This window comes from Pecten maximus, chromosome 3 (assembly GCF_902652985.1).
Source record: "Pecten maximus chromosome 3, xPecMax1.1, whole genome shotgun sequence".
Classification (NCBI taxonomy): domain Eukaryota; kingdom Metazoa; phylum Mollusca; class Bivalvia; order Pectinida; family Pectinidae; genus Pecten; species Pecten maximus.
In genome coordinates this window covers 24,047,354-24,066,727 of record NC_047017.1, presented here as the reverse complement: position 1 = coordinate 24,066,727, position 19,374 = coordinate 24,047,354, and the positions used below count along the sequence as shown (strand labels likewise).

The window sequence follows — 19,374 nt, the reverse complement described above, 5'->3', positions numbered from 1 at the left end:
ATACGGTATTGAAAATAGTATGTATAGAACTATTGAAGGATGTATCATTGGGTGACAGACAGCATTATGATAGTGTAATGTTGGTGACATGGTCCTACGTCCCTGCTGCTGATGATAGTGTTAGAATATCCCCTGGAGATTGGCTTGGATATTGTCAGGCTGTGTGGATCGGTTCCAGATCAGGTTTATAGCATTGTCCTGTATCTGGTTACTGGTGTGGTGATACATATTCCATCATATCGGATTCATCTTTGATTATGTAGAAAGACAGTTCCTATTTGTAGTTGAAATATTACATCCAAGAGTTAACAGTTATTTGGAATAAGATTGTAATGTGCCTCAAATTACTTTTAAAAAGTAAAAACTTATTCCATTTCTGAGAAATTATTGACATTTTGACATATCTTCACTACAAAAGATATCCCCAGCCTAGCACTCACAACACTTATCCTTGGTACGTAGCATTAACGATAGAACAGCTACCAGGTTTGTGTTGTGTAGGTTGTATAACTATAAGCTCTAGACAGATCAGTGGTCAGGATCCAACTCTATTTAGGATCTTTGGGGACAAATTGTATAAACCTCTTATTTCACCATGGCATTCTGCTGATATCAGATTTTGACTAAAGTTGAATTCAGTCGACAAAATCGAAATTATAAATCTATCATAATCTTTGAACTACATTTCCACCAGTAGATTTCCATAGGAATTTAGTGTTAAGGAAGCTGCCATGTCATAATTCCTGCTACAAATCAGCAGATAAGTCTGTTGTGATGACATTGCTGTCTCCGAGATCCAGTTCAAGAAGGTTGATTCGTTGATGATTGATAAATTGTTATTTTACGAGCGCAGTATCATGGATGACTTAATAAATCAGATGGGATTTACCGATGTCATTCTCATGAAAACACTGTAAGCCACGCAGATAAAACCTAATTTTCCTTGGTCCAAATGACAATCAGATTAGTAAGTCCAGTTGATGTTTCTGCCTTTAATGGTGTATAGTCACCTCTTACTGTCTGTGACCTCAGCCAGATGCACGTCCCTCAATAAGCTATCAGAGACTTCCAGGAAATGTGTGTCCCTCAATAAGCTATCAGAGACCTCCGGGAGATGTATGTCCCTAAATAACCTATCAAAGAACTCCTGGGGAGGGGGGGGGGGGTGTGGATTTTGATAATTTCAAACCATATACTGGTCAGCTGGCTCGACCTTTCCTTGATCACCATTAAATAAAAAGATCCAGGGTGGACAAGGTAAGGTCCAGAGGAATATTGAAGTGATATTGGGAATACAAATAAACATGGAAGATCAAAGCAGGCTTAGTCAGTTTCTGTACAGTAAGAGGTCAATAAATGACCAAGGTCAGTTTCTGTATAATAAGAGGTTAATAAGTCAGCTTGGTCAGTTTCTGTACAATAAAAGGTCAATAAATGACCCAGTTCAGTTTCTGTACAATAAAAGGTCAATGAATGAACCAGGTCAGTTTCTGTACAATAAGAGGTCAATGAGGCAGCTCGGTCAGTTTCTGTACAATAAGAGGTCAATGAGGCAGCTCGGTCAGTTTCTGTACTATTTGTGGACTGCTGTAGTTGCTAGCTATCAATTATAGTCATATTAGTGTTTATGAGAGAATAGGATGGTTGTCTATGTGAAGCATCATATGCATGAAATGCTGAAGTGTTATTCTAAATGAGAATGGAAAAATTACTGCTGTCCAATTATGAAATTTATGCTGGAGGACTAATTTCAACAACAATTTTCAATACAATTCACTGGTAAAAATATCTCTCCCACATTATCAAATTTTAATGATCTCCATTGATTTGTTTTCACTGGGATTGGCTTTATGTCATTGCATTTAACTATGGGTTAATATCGAAATACATGTTGACATTGCCAGCGCTACAGGAAGTCACATTGTGATTTGTGGTCAGAGCTATTGGCTGGATCATCACATTATTTTCTATTCTGTTACACACTGATTGGTTCATTACTTGTAAAGTCCCATAACTCTAAATTACCAGGAAGCATACAGCAGGACCACAGGATGGTCATTAACAATGTCAACACATGTACAAAAGGATATGGCCTTAACACCATCGGTACAACAACCAAAACCTGTTACCAGTGGACATCTTACTTACACTGTAAACACTAGCAAACCTGTCCGTGCAGGAGCAGTGAAATAATACATCTGCTGTAGTATCTCCTGCATGTTGTAAGAGGCGACTAAAGTGAAGAAGAAAATTTAATTTTGATTTCCCCTTCAGCCTGTAGGTTCATCCATTATAACGGGAATAGGTTACGAGAGGATGTCATTTGATCGGGATGTTTGGTATCAAGTGAATTAAAAATGTGTAGTACATGGCTTTTTCATTTTTAAGTTAAAGACTTGAGAACTTGGAATTGAATGGCATACAATATTCCTTTCTGTAACAACCAATGTTCTTCACAGATGAATATTCAGTGCGTGCAATTTGTCTAGCCAACTGGGTTTCAAGGTCAAGTCATTTGGAACTTTCATATCGGTAAAAAGTTCTAATTCCTAGACTGTAGAGGTTGTTTACAAAATTTCAGTAAAACTCATCCTCTAAAATATCTATATAAATGTCAAACAGGAAAAATTGTTTAAGGAAATGATGTATACATATGAACTGGAAGCCGGAAAAAATCAATAGAAAAGACTGGGCAGAAAGTAGACAGGTTTTCTCTGTAGAAAGTGATTACAACTAAAAACATTTGCACTTCCACTATGACAGAAACTGTCTGAGAAGCCTACCATTGACGGGTATTGATCTGATTGGCTGATTCTGATATATACTATCTGGTGTATCCTAATCTTGATCCAGTACTGTGCTAATAACACTCCTTCTCACAAGTAGTTAGACATACGGCTGCCATATGTTTATAATGTAGTTGTGTCCTAGGGAATGTTGAAGCTTGGATAATTCAGGCTTCACAGCATGCACAGGAAACATAGAGCTCCAAGTGATACCCTTCAATTACAGGCTGTAGGAATGAAGATGTAGTGGCATTCAATTCCTGAGTGTGTGATAGTAATTTTGTCTTCATCAGATTCTTGTGTTAGCCGGGATCAGGGATATAATTAAATTGAATATTAAACTAGCATCCGAAAACCACTTCTTCATCCCTTTTGTTGGCTTCCTTCAGTCAGATTCCCTTGCCTCTAATAGAGGCCTTGATCTGATCAATTAAAATAACAAAAGTGATTCTGGAGATTATATATAAATAAAACCATTAGTTAAATTAAATAAAGAATGCAATTAAAATATCATTTAAAAAAAACCCACAACAAACACACATGACCAAAGACGTTTGGAAATTATGAATATTCAGCAGTTTTAAGGGTATAAAATCTATGATGCATTGCAGATGATAGTTCAGGTGGACTTTGGTAAATTATGGTAATTTGAGTAAACACATAATACACAATGTTATTATTTTATGATTATACATCATATTCATCTGACAATAAGCCCATGCCTGGTACAATGTAAGCTCAACACTCTCTGATACAGTTCCGCAGAAAGGCCAACAAGGGCTATTTCTTTGTCCTGCAATAAGCCTAAACCCCCTACTTTGTTGGCCCTTCGGCTTATTACAGGATTAATAGGATAAATACTGTAATTTGATAACTACAGTATGTAATCATGTTAAAGAGAATACCAATGAGGATAAATAGTATACCTTTTAATTTATACAAATGTACCGAAGGGCTTGTAATATGGACTAAAGATTGGATATGGAATTTAGGGGATATTTAAGATGTAGCTATAGAGATGGTAAGGTCAGGAGATGGTAAAGGGTATGACTAGATACACAAGGATTTCAGACACCTTCCCTTGTCATGGGGATGTATATGTATGGCAAAGTAGGTACACCAGATAGAATATATGACTTGGCATGGGACTGTGGGTTGGGTAGACAGTGGATGAACATATAACTGTGCATGGTGTTTGTCTTCAAAGTTTATTGATGATGTGTTATGGTAAATGTGAACAAATGACGATGATGTAAAATCCATCATACATTAATTGTCAATCATCATACATTAATTGTCAATCATCATACATTAATTGTCTTATTTTAAACCCATTATTAAAGCAATTATATGATGCTGACTCTAGGTAACTTAGATTTCCAACAAACTCATGATAATAAAAGATCAAATTCTGATTTTTGTTTTATTTTTGTGTATATTATATAAAGAAGCCCTCCTATGACATTGTGATACACATAATTCTTTTAATTGGGACTCCTAGTTAGGAAAAGTTGTTTTAGTAAGGAAAAGTTGTAAGGTATGAAAAAAGATTCATCTCATTAAAAAACCTACATAATTTGAAAATTTTGAGAAATTTTGGCCATCAAATATGTAGATATTTAGGTTGCTATACAGTTGGTGCCGCTGTGCCTTACTTTGTGTAGGTGGAGTGGTGTGGTAATACACTACAGATGTTGTAGGTACAGGTAGGCAGACTGCCTGGTTGTTGCATATTCTTGTATATTGTGAATTATCTAATAAAATCTGGCCGGCAGCATGTAGTCATATAGATTGCTATGTAAACACTTCATCCTCTGGTAATTTGTTGCTGAAGTTTGAACAAGCTGTTGACATGTAAAAATCCACTCAACACATGAAAATTCCATGAACCATTTATGGAATGGGGCTGTCTTGAGACAGGGGTCTTTTGGATAAAGGAAATCCTAGGGTAGAACTTAACACTTGAAACCTCTGGCTTTTAGCCTCTATTGTGTCTACAGGGAATTAAGTCTTGGAAAGACATAGACTAGGGACTTTAGGAAGCTCCTTGGAAACCCTGGCCCTTCTCCAGGACTAACAGGGGGGTATATGAGTCTGATGCCGACAGTGTTGTTAGTGAGACAAAACCTAGTTATAGGAGAAGTCATTTATCAGGAAGGTGTTGGGGCATGGCAAGGGACATTATGATACTCTAGGCTTCGTTCAAGCTACCATTATTTGTAATGTGCCATGAATGCATTTGCAAAAGATTTTTACTTTCTGCAGAATACATGTTTCTGCCTCCTTTGTTAGTAATTTTCTCATTAATGTCTGGGTAAAGAATTTTGTCCATCCATACAACTACTTCTTCAAACTAAATTCACTGATCCCTTATTTCCTTATCTTCTTATTATTGTAATAATAAGATTAAATTCAGCATTCAATTGAGATTTCCTGATAGAAATAAAAATTAAGAAACAAATGAGATCCTTTGATATTTTGACTACCCAGCAAAAATGATCTTTTATGCATTTTCAATCTCACATTGATACAAAACAAGTTGGTCGATTAAGGCAAGTTTATATCTACCAAATCTTCTCAAAGCATGGATGGTTTTATACTTGGGGTATTGATCTAAACAAGCTGTACTTGGATTATACAGACAACTGTAAGTTTGCTGAAACTGCAATATCAAACCAAATGAATTCTGAAAAGGTCAAACCGCCAAGAGAGCTATAAATGCCATTTCAGCACTGATTTGTCTGATTTTCTGTTAGACTGTACCAGTAAAACCAATTGTTTAATTACCAAAGCTATCAATGAAGCCAGATATAAGATTGTCTGCAGTTCTCTGTTATAACTACCCAGATATAAGATTTCTGTAGTACTCTGTTATAACTACCCAGATATAAGATTATTTGCAGTACTCTATTATAACTACCCAGATAAAAGATTGTCTGCTGTTCTCTGTTATAACTACCCAGATATAAGATTGTCTGCTGTTCTCTGTTATAACTACCCAGATATAAGATTATTTGCAATGCTCTGTTATAACTACCCAGATATTATAAGATTGTCTGCACTACTCTGTTATATAACTACCCACATATAAGATTGTCTGTGGTACTGTTATAACTACCCAGATATAAGATTATCTGCAGTACTCTGTTATAACTACCCAGATATAAGATTGTCTGTAGTACTCTGTTATAACTACCCAGATATAAGATTGTCTGTGGTACTGTTATAACTACCCAGATATAAGATTGTCTGTGGTACTGTTATAACTACCCAGATATAAGATTGTCTGTGGTACTGTTATAACTACCCAGATATAAGATTGTCTGTGGTACTGTTATAACTACCCAGATATAAGATTGTCTGTGGTACTCTGTTATAACTACCCAGATATAAGATTGTCTGTGGTACTCTGTTATAACTACCCAGATATAAGATTGTCTGTGGTACTGTTATAACTACCCAGATATAAGATTGTCTGCAGTACTCTGTTATAACTACCCAGATATAAGATTGTCTGCAGTACTCTGTTATAACTACCCAGATATAAGATTGTCTGTAGTACTCTATTATAACTACCCAGATATAAGATTGTCTGTAGTACTCTGTCATAACTACCCAGATATAAGATTGTCTGCAGTACTCTGTTATAACTACCCAGATATAAGATTGTCTGTGGTACTCTGTTATAACTACCCAGATATAAGATTGTCTGCAGTACTCTGTTATATAACTACCCAGATATAAGATTGTCTGTGGTACTGTTATAACTACCCAGATATAAGATTGTCTGCTGTTCTCTGTTATAACTACCCAGATATAGAGGATCTGTCATGAGTTTCCCTTCATATTAGATTTATGATACGAGTTTTGAATTTTTTATTTTTGCGAGCCTCTGGCGAGCAAAAATAAAAAATTCTAAACGAGTATCATAAATCTAATATGAAGGGAAACGAATGACAGATTCTTTTTATCATATGACGTTTTCTTTCATCGTTCCCCATCAAAAACTGATTTTCTCTTTTGCCTTGAATCGTCACATCTCAACCAAATCACCCGAACCTTCGAAGTAGGTCAATTATACCGACGAGAGAAGAAATAGTTCTAACACAACTGACTCTTGAAAGGGATTCATTTTATTAAATACACGTCTCAAAACAAAATTTCAGCATTTTTTCATTTAGTCTATAATAGATAAATTGTCCTTGGTGTTTGAAACAATGAGGAAAATATTTTAGTTTGAAAGTTCATGAGCGACTGTTTTTGATGTGACGAAGCCGTGACGTCACTTGGCGCGATAATGGAGGCTTCGTTGTACAAATGTCTATTCGCTGTCGCTGTCGTACAGAACCATTGTACGGCGCCTTTTCACTGCTTTGTGTTTATCCTCGTCCTCGCGGGAGTTTATGGAGATGTGAAATGTTCCACCGTGAATATTCCCACTGAGAATTGTGTTCAGACTGCCGTGAAAAGCGACTTTGGATGCCGATTTGTGGCAGTGTTGTTTGTTTTGACATTACACGTGTTTGTCGACGACAGTGTCAGCATGTTATTCTGAGTAACCGTTGAAGGCAAGTTGTAACAAACTACATTGCCGTTTTTCATGAGGATTTTATTAAATAATGTTATTATTTGTTTATTTGAAAAGAATCTAGACTAGATATGTCTCATCGGACAACGCAACCGCAATTTTCTATCGGAGTTGAAATATGTTACTAGACGAGGGGTCATAAAATAGATGTTTGCCAGGCCTAATTTAACATCTTATAGTATAAATATAATTAAAAAACTTAGGATGTTTACATCTTGGATTTTATCTTTGATTGTACAATATGTTATGTTAATAGACCAATTTGTCGTTCAGTTGATTTTTTTTCAAAGTTTACAAGCACTAGTCGCCATTTTTACGAGTCGTAGTAAAAAGAAGTAGGTCGTTCCCACGCGTATGAATACAGTTCTCACGGAACCAGCCAATCAGCGTAGCGAAAGGTGTTATTACACTAGTGTCATAAAGAAAATTTATGTGATGGGTTTATGACACCGTATATAACGGTAGTCATATGATAAATAAGATTATCTGCAGTACTCTGTTATAACTACCTAGATATAAGATTATCTGCAGTACTCTGTTATAACTACCCAGATTATAAGATTGTCTGCAGTTCTCTGTTATAACTACCCAGATATAAGATTGTCTGCAGTGCTCTGTTATAACTACCCAGATATAAGATTGTCTGCAGTGCTCTGTTATAACTACCCAGATATAACATTGTCTGCAGTACCCCGTTATAACTACCCAGATATAAGATTGTCTGCAGTACTCTGTTATAACTACCCAGATATAAGATTCTTTGCAGTACTCTGTTATATAACTACCCAGATATAACATTGTCTGTAGTACTCTGTTATAACTACCCAGATATAAGATTGTCTGCAGTACCCCGTTATAACTACCCAGATATAAAATTGTCTGTAGTTCTCTGTTATAACTACCCAGATATAAGATTGTCTGCAGTACCCCGTTATATAACTACCCAGATATAAGATTGTCTGCAGTACTCTGTTATAACTACCCAGATATAAGATTGTCTGTGGTACTGTTATAACTACCCAGATATAAAATTGTCTGTGGTACTGTTATAACTACCCAGATATAAGATTGTCTGCAGTACTCTGTTATATAACTACCCAGATATAAGATTGTCTGCAGTACTCTGTTATATAACTACCCAGATATAAGATTATCTGCAGTACTCTGTTATAACTACCCAGATATAAGATTGTCTGTAGTACTCTGTTATAACTACCCAGATATAAGATTGTCTGTAGTACTCTGTTATAACTACCCAGATATAAACTGGAGTAAAACATTACAAAAGTGATGTACTTAAATGCTGTTCTCTATACTTCTTTAGAATGATTTTGTTCCAACATTTATGTAATGTTGTAAGGATGTAAAGCATTGTCTTATACATGGAACACCCCCACAGCACTTCAGATTGTTTAATTGCTTTGCAGCGTAATAAGAGACTCTGACTGATAGACAATGTTTATGTGTTCCTATTTAGTGTTCAGTGCCTTTCCTTTTAGTCTGAACATACACTTGTTCCTCTACCTGTCCAACATCGGAGTTAGATTTTGTATTTACCATAATTATCTGCCAGTAAGCCCATGCTTGGTTACAAGCCTACCCATATATGTTGCAGTTTAGTATGGAAACAATGCTAACATATGGTATTCATTTTTATAAACCCACCCCTTACCTATATACCCACCCCTTACTTTATAAACCCACCACTTTTACTCTAAAACCCACCTCTTACCTATAAACCCAACCTATTACCTGTAATCCCACCCAATTAACTGTAAACCCTCCCTATTACCTATAAACCCACCCCTTACCTATAAACCCACCCCTTACCTATAAACCCACCCCTTACCTGTAAACCCACCTCTTACCTATAAACCCACCCCTTACCTATAAACCCTCCCCTTACCTATAAACCCACTCCTTACCTATAAACCCTCCCCTTACCTATAAACCCACCCCTTACCTATAAACCCACCCCTTACCTATAAACCCACCCCTTACCTATAAACCCACCCCTTACCTTTAAACCCACCTCTTAACTATAAACCCATCCCTTACCTATAAACCCAACCCTTACCTATAAACCCACCCCTTACCTATAAACCCATCCCTTACCTATAAACCAACCCCTTACCTATAAACCCACCTCTTACCTATAAACCCACCTCTTACCTATAAACCCACCTCTTACCTATAAACCCACCTCTTACCTATAAACCCACCTCTTACCTATAAACCCTCCTCTTACCTATAAACCCACCCTGTTACCTATAAACCCACCCTGTTACCTATAAACCCACCCCTTACCTATAAACCCACCCCTTACCTATAAACCCTCCCCTTACCTATAAACCCACCCCTTACCTATAAACCCACCTCTTAACTATAAGCCCACCCTATTACCTAAACCCAATTTGAGTCAAAGTGTATGTGTTGACAACTTAGGTTTTAATTGTTGAATAAAATATGGGAACAGCTCCCTTTTCTCTTTATATAAGATGAACTGAATCTTAGTGACATTGTATATGTAGGTCACTGTGACATCATGTGACATATATATATGTAGGTCACTGTGATTTGCTCAGATATTGTAATAAGACTGTGTGTATTTAGATATTATAATGATAAATATACTGACTTTTTTTCTGTTTCCAGACAGCACAATCTGGCCACAGGACACTGCTATATGGCCATGCTGTGCTACTAAGGCATCTCCATAGCAACATGGTAAGTGAGGATTTGTCGAAGTTTCCAGAAAAAATTTCTTTAATTGAAGACAAAATTTCTCAAACCTTTTAACCAAACTAACGATAATTTTTCAGGTTTAATTGTAAATGATTCAGCTTTTAATAAACATCAGTTAAATCTTGTCCTTTGAATCATGTCTTATCAACAATATTGCAATTATTTTTGAGAGTGGAGTTTTCTTTCAAACTGTTGGCACATATGTATTATGTATCTTATTAACTGCAAATTGATAAATATTATAAGGATCATCATATATATATGTTTGTATGTATCCTACATAATTGGGTTTTCTGTATCACTACAGTATCTGTCCTGCCTGTCAACCAGCTCATCAAACGACAAGCTCGCCTTTGATGTCGGCCTACAGGAAACGGCACAAGGTAATGTGCATGGTTATAATTACCTACAATGACATATCCAGGCAGCTAGGAACAGCCTGGTCAATTCAATTAAAGTTTATTCCAGGGGCATTACAGCCCAGAGGTATATGCGAATACAATTCTACATGCATAATACATATTATTTAATCCATATTTCGAAAGAAATCATCTTTCGATGCGTAATATGGAGAGTAACGTGTAAGATACACCGTAGACATGTGCAGTACAGCCAATTACTTACTAATACAGACAGAAGATATCTACTCGGTAACATTTACTTGGTTGTAAAACATACTAAGTTAATCTACCAATTATTTAAGTTTGATACATACACACGCATTCATGGACACACATGTGTACGGTCACACATGCTGTTTGGAAAACATGTATATGTATAATGCAAACTCTTACTACAAAATTTAGTGATCATTTTTATCTCACTTTGAAATTGCATAAGATCTAAAATCAAATTTATAGCATTGATTGAGCATTTCTTTCTTTTGTTTATCCGAAGTAGTAAATGTTTTGTTAATGATTTAACAATATTAAGGTCTATGCTGAGATGACCAGTTCTACAACCAAATATGTTTACTCGTTAGCCTTTCCCAAAGGTCTCTAAGGTATACCATTAACAGAGCTCTGTTATTGAGCTTGGTGCCATAGTATGTAGTCGACGGAGCTCGGATTTCACCGAGGACCCTGTGTTAATGGAATCAAGACATGCAGACTTAAAACATGGCAGATGTTTGTTTTACTTACAGTTTGACAGACAGCTAAACAATACCCATACACATTTCACCTATCAGAATTCACAACATGCATTCTCGGAATTTATCATGGAGGGAGGAAATCAATAACATCATCCTGTTTATCAGTTTAATAAAAATAATATTTAATGGGATTAAATTTTCTACTGAAGGTAAAGAAAAAATTAAAAAAAGATATCCAAGTCATTAGTATGAGATGGTTTATAGCTCGAGTGTGTAGTCAAGATGAAATTAATCATCAAATACTCCATATCTGATGAATGATTCCAAGTATTATCAGATCCATCGTCTTCATTCCCCACTTGTCCATTATTCTTGTCACTGTTCTACCAAAATTAAGTGCTAGATGGGTCTTCTAGGAATTCAATTGATTCCATAATTATACTGCTAGGTTTTGTCTTTATATGCATCTTTCAGCATTTACTGTATCCATTCCTAATTACATATTAAAAGATGGGATTTATTAGTATTTTTTCTACGATCCTTCGATGCTCAAATTTGATTTATAGAAAGATTGGAAAAAACTGCAAATGTCTGGAAAACGTCTTTAATTTTGACATTTAGGTTTGTTATTAACAAGTATGTTCTCATGGTTGTAGGTGAGTCTTGTTGGTGGACCATCCATCCGGCTTCCAAACAGAGGTCAGAAGGTGAAAAGGTCAGAGTAGGAGATGACCTTATTCTTGTCAGTGTGTCATCAGAGAGGTATTTGGTAAGTAGTGGTCTATATGCACTATAAACAAATACTGCCGTCTTTTATTTCACTTAGAATACACATTCATCATGACTCTATCAGTATTCAGTAAATAAAACAAGTTTTCCTTGGAAGACCAGAAAACATCTGTACATGTTTGTAGCTCCAGTCCCCTGCCCTTCATCTCCCTGTTATATGTTGATATAAAGAGCTGTCAAGATTGTTTCAATAGTTGCCTTGACATAAGTATGCTTCCAACAATGACCTTGACATAATTAAGCTTTCAATAATGACCTTGACATAATTATGATTTAAACAATGGCATTAACATTATTATGATTTGAATAATGACCTTGACATTATTAGGATTGCAATGACCTTGACATAACTAGGATTTCAATAATGACCTTGACATATTTAGGATAGGATGGTTTGAGAAATCATGCAACAAATTCTTATTTAACTTGTTCTTGAAGTCACGTGTTAAACTGAATTTTGTAGTATGAAGTGCAATATCTATGATAAAACTGATATTTAATATAATAATATGATATTTTCCAGCATATCTACGGAGGCTCAATGGTGATTGCATCTTTCCAACAGACATTATGGACTGTGGTGCCCATGAGTTCAGGAGCAATCAGTCAGAAATCTCTAGGTAAATCCTTATATACATTTTTTCACAATAAAACTTGTGTTCCCTCGGACTGATCAGACTCATTTTATGAATTCACTGCTTCCTTGCTTAAAGTGTTTCCTAAGCTTTACTTTTCATTAACTGAATAATATCTATCAAGGTCATAAATTGATCTCATCAATCAAATTATGATCTTTGTACTGACGATACATCCCCTGGTGAGGAAATCTTGTGTTTTCAAGGTCATTTATGTATTGTCAAGGTCATTTGTGGTGTAAGTTTTTATTTTATTGATAACTAAATAAAAATCAAATCATTCAAAAATATGTTTTTTTTAGACTTGTTATCAAATGACATAGTAGTTGATTTGTATTGTCCTTTTACAGGTAACACACTTGGAGGAGATGTTATACGACTGTTTCATGGTCATATGGACGAATGTTTAACGATACCGGAGGCAGGAAGTGAAAACGAATTTACGTAAGTGAATAATTTATGAAATTGCGTAATGTCACGTACACTATGTTTTGCCCACCATGGTGACATATCTCATGTGGTCCCAATATTTTTGTCAGTAGAGTGAGACAATGCAATTTCAGAAACATCTACTTGAGGTGGTTTGTGTGTCAGAGGGAGCTGAGATCACAAACTCTCCTGTGCTGTCATAGTTGTATTTTGGAAAAGACCATTTACCCCAGTTGATATTGGGCACTCTGTATTTTGTTCACAAAGGTATCCACCAGCTACTACATCCCATCTCCTGGCTGTTGGTGTGTGTGTGTGGGGGGGGGGGGGGGTTAGCAAATCCAGCCAGTAAATAAACATACAAGCATATATTTTTGAGTAATTGTCACCATACTGATAAACGGTAAGTAATTCTAGTCATCATTGTCAAAGAGGCTGCTGGGTAATAGTCACTACTGCTAGGCAATGGTGACTTTGGTTTGGTTTGTTTTTGTTTAACGTCCTATTAACAACCAGGGTCATTTAAGGACGTGCCAGGTTTTGGAGGTGGAGGAAAGCCGGAGTACCTGGAGAAAAACCACCGGCCTACAGTCAGTACCTGGCAACTGCCCCACGTAGGTTTCGAACTCGCATCCCAGAGGTGGAGGGCTAGTGTTAAAGTGTCGAGACACCTTAACCACTCGGTCACCGCGGCCCCAGCAATGATGACAGTCTCACCATAATGATCAGAGGTTAAATAAACTCAAGTATCAGTTCAACAACATGTACTGGTATATGATATTAACTATTTGCTGTTGAAATATTGCTGTGTGTGTACATGCTTAGACAAAAACACGCACTGTTGTATATGATCGAAACTATTCCTATTTGTGATTGGACTATGGCTACGTGTGTAAGAATATAAAATTGCTACCTGCTGAGTGACATTGTATATGTCTTGTTTTAGAAAACTATGACAAGAAGCAGCTTTTCCCTTGTATTAATCTGTCATTTCCCTGACAGTCTCATCTCTTGTCACTCTATATTACAAAAATAACATGCCTGCCTTCAGACAATCTCGAAATTTCTCTTTCTAGAAATCAATAAATTATTGTAGCATTTTACACCAGATTAGACGTAGCTGAGTGCTTTGTGTCTCCACGGTGATATCAGGGAACAGGAAATGTCCGGTCTGACATTATTAGAGGATGCCTTAAAGAAGAATGACTAAATAAAATCAGAGTCTACATTACATAACTGGTACTGATGATGATTTTAGTACCCCCTCCTCCTGTAGACAATGGCAGCCAATCATATAGAGTTTTACCCCCTCCTCCTGTAGACAATGGCAGCCAATCATATAGAGTTTTATTATCCTCTCATTCCTCAATGTCTAACACTAAAAGCTTTGGGAAATGTTTATGATATGCATACATATATCATTTATTTTGAGATATGGTGCCAGCATTTTGTGAAGTTATACCAGCAATCTCTCAAGACATGGAAACTTTCTAATGGCAATGTGTGCTGTGGATCTTAATGAATAAAAATATTACAGCATTTTTCTGCAAGTAAGCCCTTACACACAAATAAAATTAAACCCCTTACAGTAAAACCTGTCTATTACGAACCCGTTTGATACGAAAATTCGCTCATTACGAACAAAATAATTATCCCCGGCAATCTCCTTCTTTGTTCATACCAAATAAATATGCTTGATACGAAATTGCCTGTAGCGAAAATTTGTTTTTAACGAACATATTTATGGTCCCACGAGTGATTTTTCACCGGATGTTACGTACTCGGCACTTTTCGGGTGTGTTCGTTAGGCAATGATCGGAAAAGTAGGAGGCCCGTGACGGGTGATTTAATAAGTACCCACAAGTATACACAACTCGTGAACACTTATCTTCTGAATTCGTATTTATTTCATTAAACACACGTTGTAAACAGGCATTCTAGTGTTGTTTTTTACCGACATGGATACACCTCTGAAGCGGAAAGCTATCACATTAGAGACAAAGATTCAAATTCTGAATACGATGATATCCCGCTCGCACAGTTACGACAAGTGTTATCAAGTGATATGTCCATGTTGGATTACATAAACATTGACCGTGAAGTTGTGACAGAGCGTGGTGATACGGTTGACGATATTGTTGAATGTGTTAAGTCTAGCGATACTGGCGAAAGTGGACAGGAATCAGACTGTGATGACAGTGACGTTGACTCGCGCCCGGTTCCGACTTGTGTTGACGCATTGGAAAAATTTGTCTAATGTTCAATTAAGCCTCCAAGCACAGGAGGACGTGCCAGATGAGTTGTTTGACAGTTTGGCAGCCTTACAATCATTCTTCCAAAAAAATATCGCGAAAAAGACCTTTCAGTGTAAGATTACCAATTTTTTCACGAAATGACTGTTATATGCGCATGACCTGTGCGCATTGGTAATAGGCCTACCGTTACATAAACGTAACTTTGTATATAGATTGTGAATTGGAATTTGTGTATTGATATTTTTTTCAAATAATCAAAATAAATAATATTAATATTTAACAGTGATATACACATGTTTATTTGATTTGTTACAAACACATATATATAATATTTTCCGATTGATATGTACACGGATAAGCAGCACTATATGCTACGATGCAACAGCTCTGAATGTTGAAATGCATATAACGAAATTTGCATATAGCGAAAAAAATTGCATGGTCCCTGTGAGTTCGTTATATCCAGGTTTTACTGTACTTATTTTTACAGAATCATCAATTTTGAAATAGTATGCTTATCAAATAAGCTCTTCCCAAACTTAAAAGATAGCCAACTTTAACACTAGACTAGGGGAATTATTTGAGGATACATGTAAGTATGGTACCAAACATTTACACTAGGGGAGGGGCTTATTTGAGGATAAATATGGTACTAAACTTTTACACTAGGGGAAGGGCTTATTTGAGGATAAATATGGTACTAAACTTTTACACTAGAGGAGGGGCTTATTTGAGGATAAATATGGTACTAAATTTTACACTAGAGGAGGGGCTTATTTGAGGATAAATATGGTACTAAACTTTTACACTAGGGGAAGGGCTTATTTGAGGATAAATATGGTACTCACATTTTTTACTATAATTTGTTTGATTTTGATTGGAATTCATTCTAACTTGGTTAACATTATCAGCTTAAGATGGCAGTTTGATGGTATGCACTTGTTGGCCCTGACTGACCCCCAGGGGCTGATGGGTGGGGCCAAAATGGGTTAATTAAATTAACTAAAATATTTCAAATCTCAGGTGACCGTTAAGGCCCATGGGCCTCTTGTTATTACTGCAGGTTAGGCATGAAACTAAAAATGGACACTAACATTTCTGATACTTAAATATATTTACAATGTTGGTTTTATTTCAGGGCGGTCATGTATGAAACTGGAGCTGTATGCGCCCATGCAAGATCACTCTGGAGGATAGAACTTATACGAACAAAGTAGGTCAAATAGTAAAAAGGAGATCATTTAGATGTACAGTTAAGGTCATTTGGAATTTTTACAACATACTAACGGATAACATATAAAATAAAAGGCAACCTAAGTATGGTTAAGAATGTACAGAAATTTAGTCATGTACAATGTATACAAAAATAGGTCATGTACATGTATACTGAATCAAGTCATGAAGAATGACTGTATAGAGTAAAAAACAGAGATTAAGACATATCCAATGATCATTTATATAGATGTAATATATTTCCAAATGGAAATGAAGCATTTCATGGAATAGCAGATTATTTATGATATTGTAGATAATTAGAAAGCCGGAGAAACTAGTTTTCAGAACCATACATAAGAATGAGCCATTATACAGTCAGGTGTAATGTTGTATGTATCAACTGTTCATTCTTGTGACAATTCTGTATCTGACTTGTCTTAACTGTACGACCATCCCTCCAAAGGTGGGCTGACAGATTGATAATTCTGTATCTGACTTGTCTTAACTGTATGACCATCCCTCCAAAGGTGGGCTGACAGATTGATAATTCTGTATCTGACTTGTCTCAACTGTACGACCATCCCTCCAAAGGTTGGCTGACAGATTGATAATTCTGTATCTGACTTGTCTTAACTGTACGACCATCCCTTTATAGGTGGGCTGACAGATTGATAATTCTGTACGTCTTAACTGTACGACCATCCCTCCAAAGGTTGGCTGACAGATTGATAATTCTGTATCTGACTTGTCTCAACTGTATGACCATCCCTCCAAAGGTGGGCTGACAGATTGATAATTCTGTATCTAACTTGTCTTAACTGTACGACCATCCCTCCAAAGGTGGGCTGACAGTTTGATAATTCTGTATCTAATTTTGTCTTAACTGTATGACCATCCCTCCAAAGGTGGGCTGACAGATTGATAATTCTGTATCTGACTTGTCTTAACTGTACGACCATCCCTCCAAAGGTGGGCTGACAGATTGATAATTCTGTATCTGACTTGTCTCAACTGTAAGACCATCCCTCCAAAGGTTGGCTGACAGATTGATAATTCTGTATCTAACTTGTCTTAACTGTACGACCATCCCTTTATAGGTGGGCTGGCGGATTTATGGGATGGGGACAGCAGTGTAGACTACGTCACGTGACATCAGGCAGATATTTGGCGGTAACCACCGACAACAATGTCATCACCGTCCATAGACACAAAGCAGATGAGAGGAGCATTTCATTTGTGTTGATGGCATCAAAGGTAAGATCATCAAAATTGATCTGGATAGGCATTAAAGGTAAGATCATCAATAATGATCTGGATGGCATCAAAGGTAAGATCATCAATAATGATCTGGATGGCATTAAAGGTAAGATCATCAAAATTTATCTGGATGGCATCAAAGGTAAGATCATCTATAATGATCTGGTTTTAATCAGACTTCAGTAAAAATATATTTAATCTAGAGATAAATTTTCAAGCAATAATGTATCCTAATGGAAACTAATGCCAATTTTCAACAGCAGTCATTTTCACACACAGAATTTCATATTAGGATGGCAGTAAGAGTACATGTATCTAATGTATATTTCGCTGTCAACTTGACACACATATTTATGAAGGAACAAAACCTCAACTCTGCCTATTTGCTATATGCAAATGAGTAGATTCCTTTATATTTTCAATAATATATACTACCTTGAATTTTTGTATTGTAGGATGAGAAGAAACAAGCAGAAGGTCGTGAGGATGAAGGCATGGGGAAGGCGGACATCAAATATGGTGACTCAATGGTTTTCATTCAGCACAGTGATACAGGAAAGTGGCTCTCCTACCAGACATTTGAGACCAAGAAACGGGGACTTGGCAGGATTGAGGAGAAAAAGGTCTGCTCAGAATTCCTGAAAAAGAATCCATTTTGTAACAGTCACTGCAATTTTTCTAATAGGTCCGAAAATTGAATGATTGTTGAAATACAAACTCTAGAGATTTTATGAGATAATTGTTGTAAATTTGATGTAAGATAAAGATTCTTGTATCTTGTAAATAGTCTTGGCAATGATATCATCAAGTTAATTAATTTTCAAAGATTGCTATGTGTGAAACAAGAAATGCCATAATTGTGTCTGGTTTTTGTCAGTCAAGATTTTGTTCTACAGTGATTTAAAGAACTTCTTCAATTTTTCAGGCTGTGATGCTGGTTGAAGGTCACATGGATGATGGATTCTCATTGAGCCGTGCCCAGGAGGAGGAATCCAGATCAGCCAGGGTCATCCGCAAATGTCAATCACTTTTCACAAAGTTCATCAAGTATGTTTTTTTTCACTTGTAATTCCTAAATACCATTTTGTTTTGAGAAGTCTTTATGATATGTACTGTCCCATTCCATCCCAATAGTCATACTTACTTCGTGATGTGCTTGAAATGTTTTAAATGGTTGAGGATCACTCTTTCCCTTGTATTTTCTCCAGAGCGCTGGACTGCCTAAAGACGGAAGGCAAGTCTAGTGTAACCTGGTCTCGAGTTAGCCTTTCAGAAGTACTCAAGTGCCTTGAAGATCTTATCGACTACTTTGCTCAGCCCGGGGATGAAGAAGGTTAGTGGATTTTTACTATCGAATACTTAGTTCACCTTGGTAATGGTTGTGTAAAGCACAGATGTTTTGATATATTTCTTTTAGATAAATCATCTGTTTGAATGATGTGGTAAATGTACTGGTAAACCTTGAGTTCAATTTTGCATTTTCATTTTTCAGAACATGAAGAAAAACAAAACAAACTACGAGCTTTAAGAAACAGACAAGATCTTTTCCAAGAGGAGGTAACTACATTGTCACCTTTCATCA

At 36.3% G+C, this 19,374-nt stretch overlaps 1 protein-coding gene across 1 annotated transcript in view; it reads left to right on the top strand.

Annotated features, from left to right (window-relative positions):
• The window catches only part of LOC117323648 (ryanodine receptor-like), a 170,788-nt gene that overhangs the window by 47,166 nt on the left and 104,248 nt on the right, over window positions 1–19,374 (top strand). The window contains 11 exon segments of the mRNA XM_033878977.1: window positions 10,030–10,101; window positions 10,427–10,502; window positions 11,869–11,981; window positions 12,525–12,621; window positions 12,987–13,080; window positions 16,459–16,533; window positions 17,633–17,789; window positions 18,248–18,415; window positions 18,718–18,839; window positions 19,001–19,125; window positions 19,285–19,349. Coding sequence (XP_033734868.1) covers window positions 10,030–10,101; window positions 10,427–10,502; window positions 11,869–11,981; window positions 12,525–12,621; window positions 12,987–13,080; window positions 16,459–16,533; window positions 17,633–17,789; window positions 18,248–18,415; window positions 18,718–18,839; window positions 19,001–19,125; window positions 19,285–19,349 — 1,164 coding nt within the window.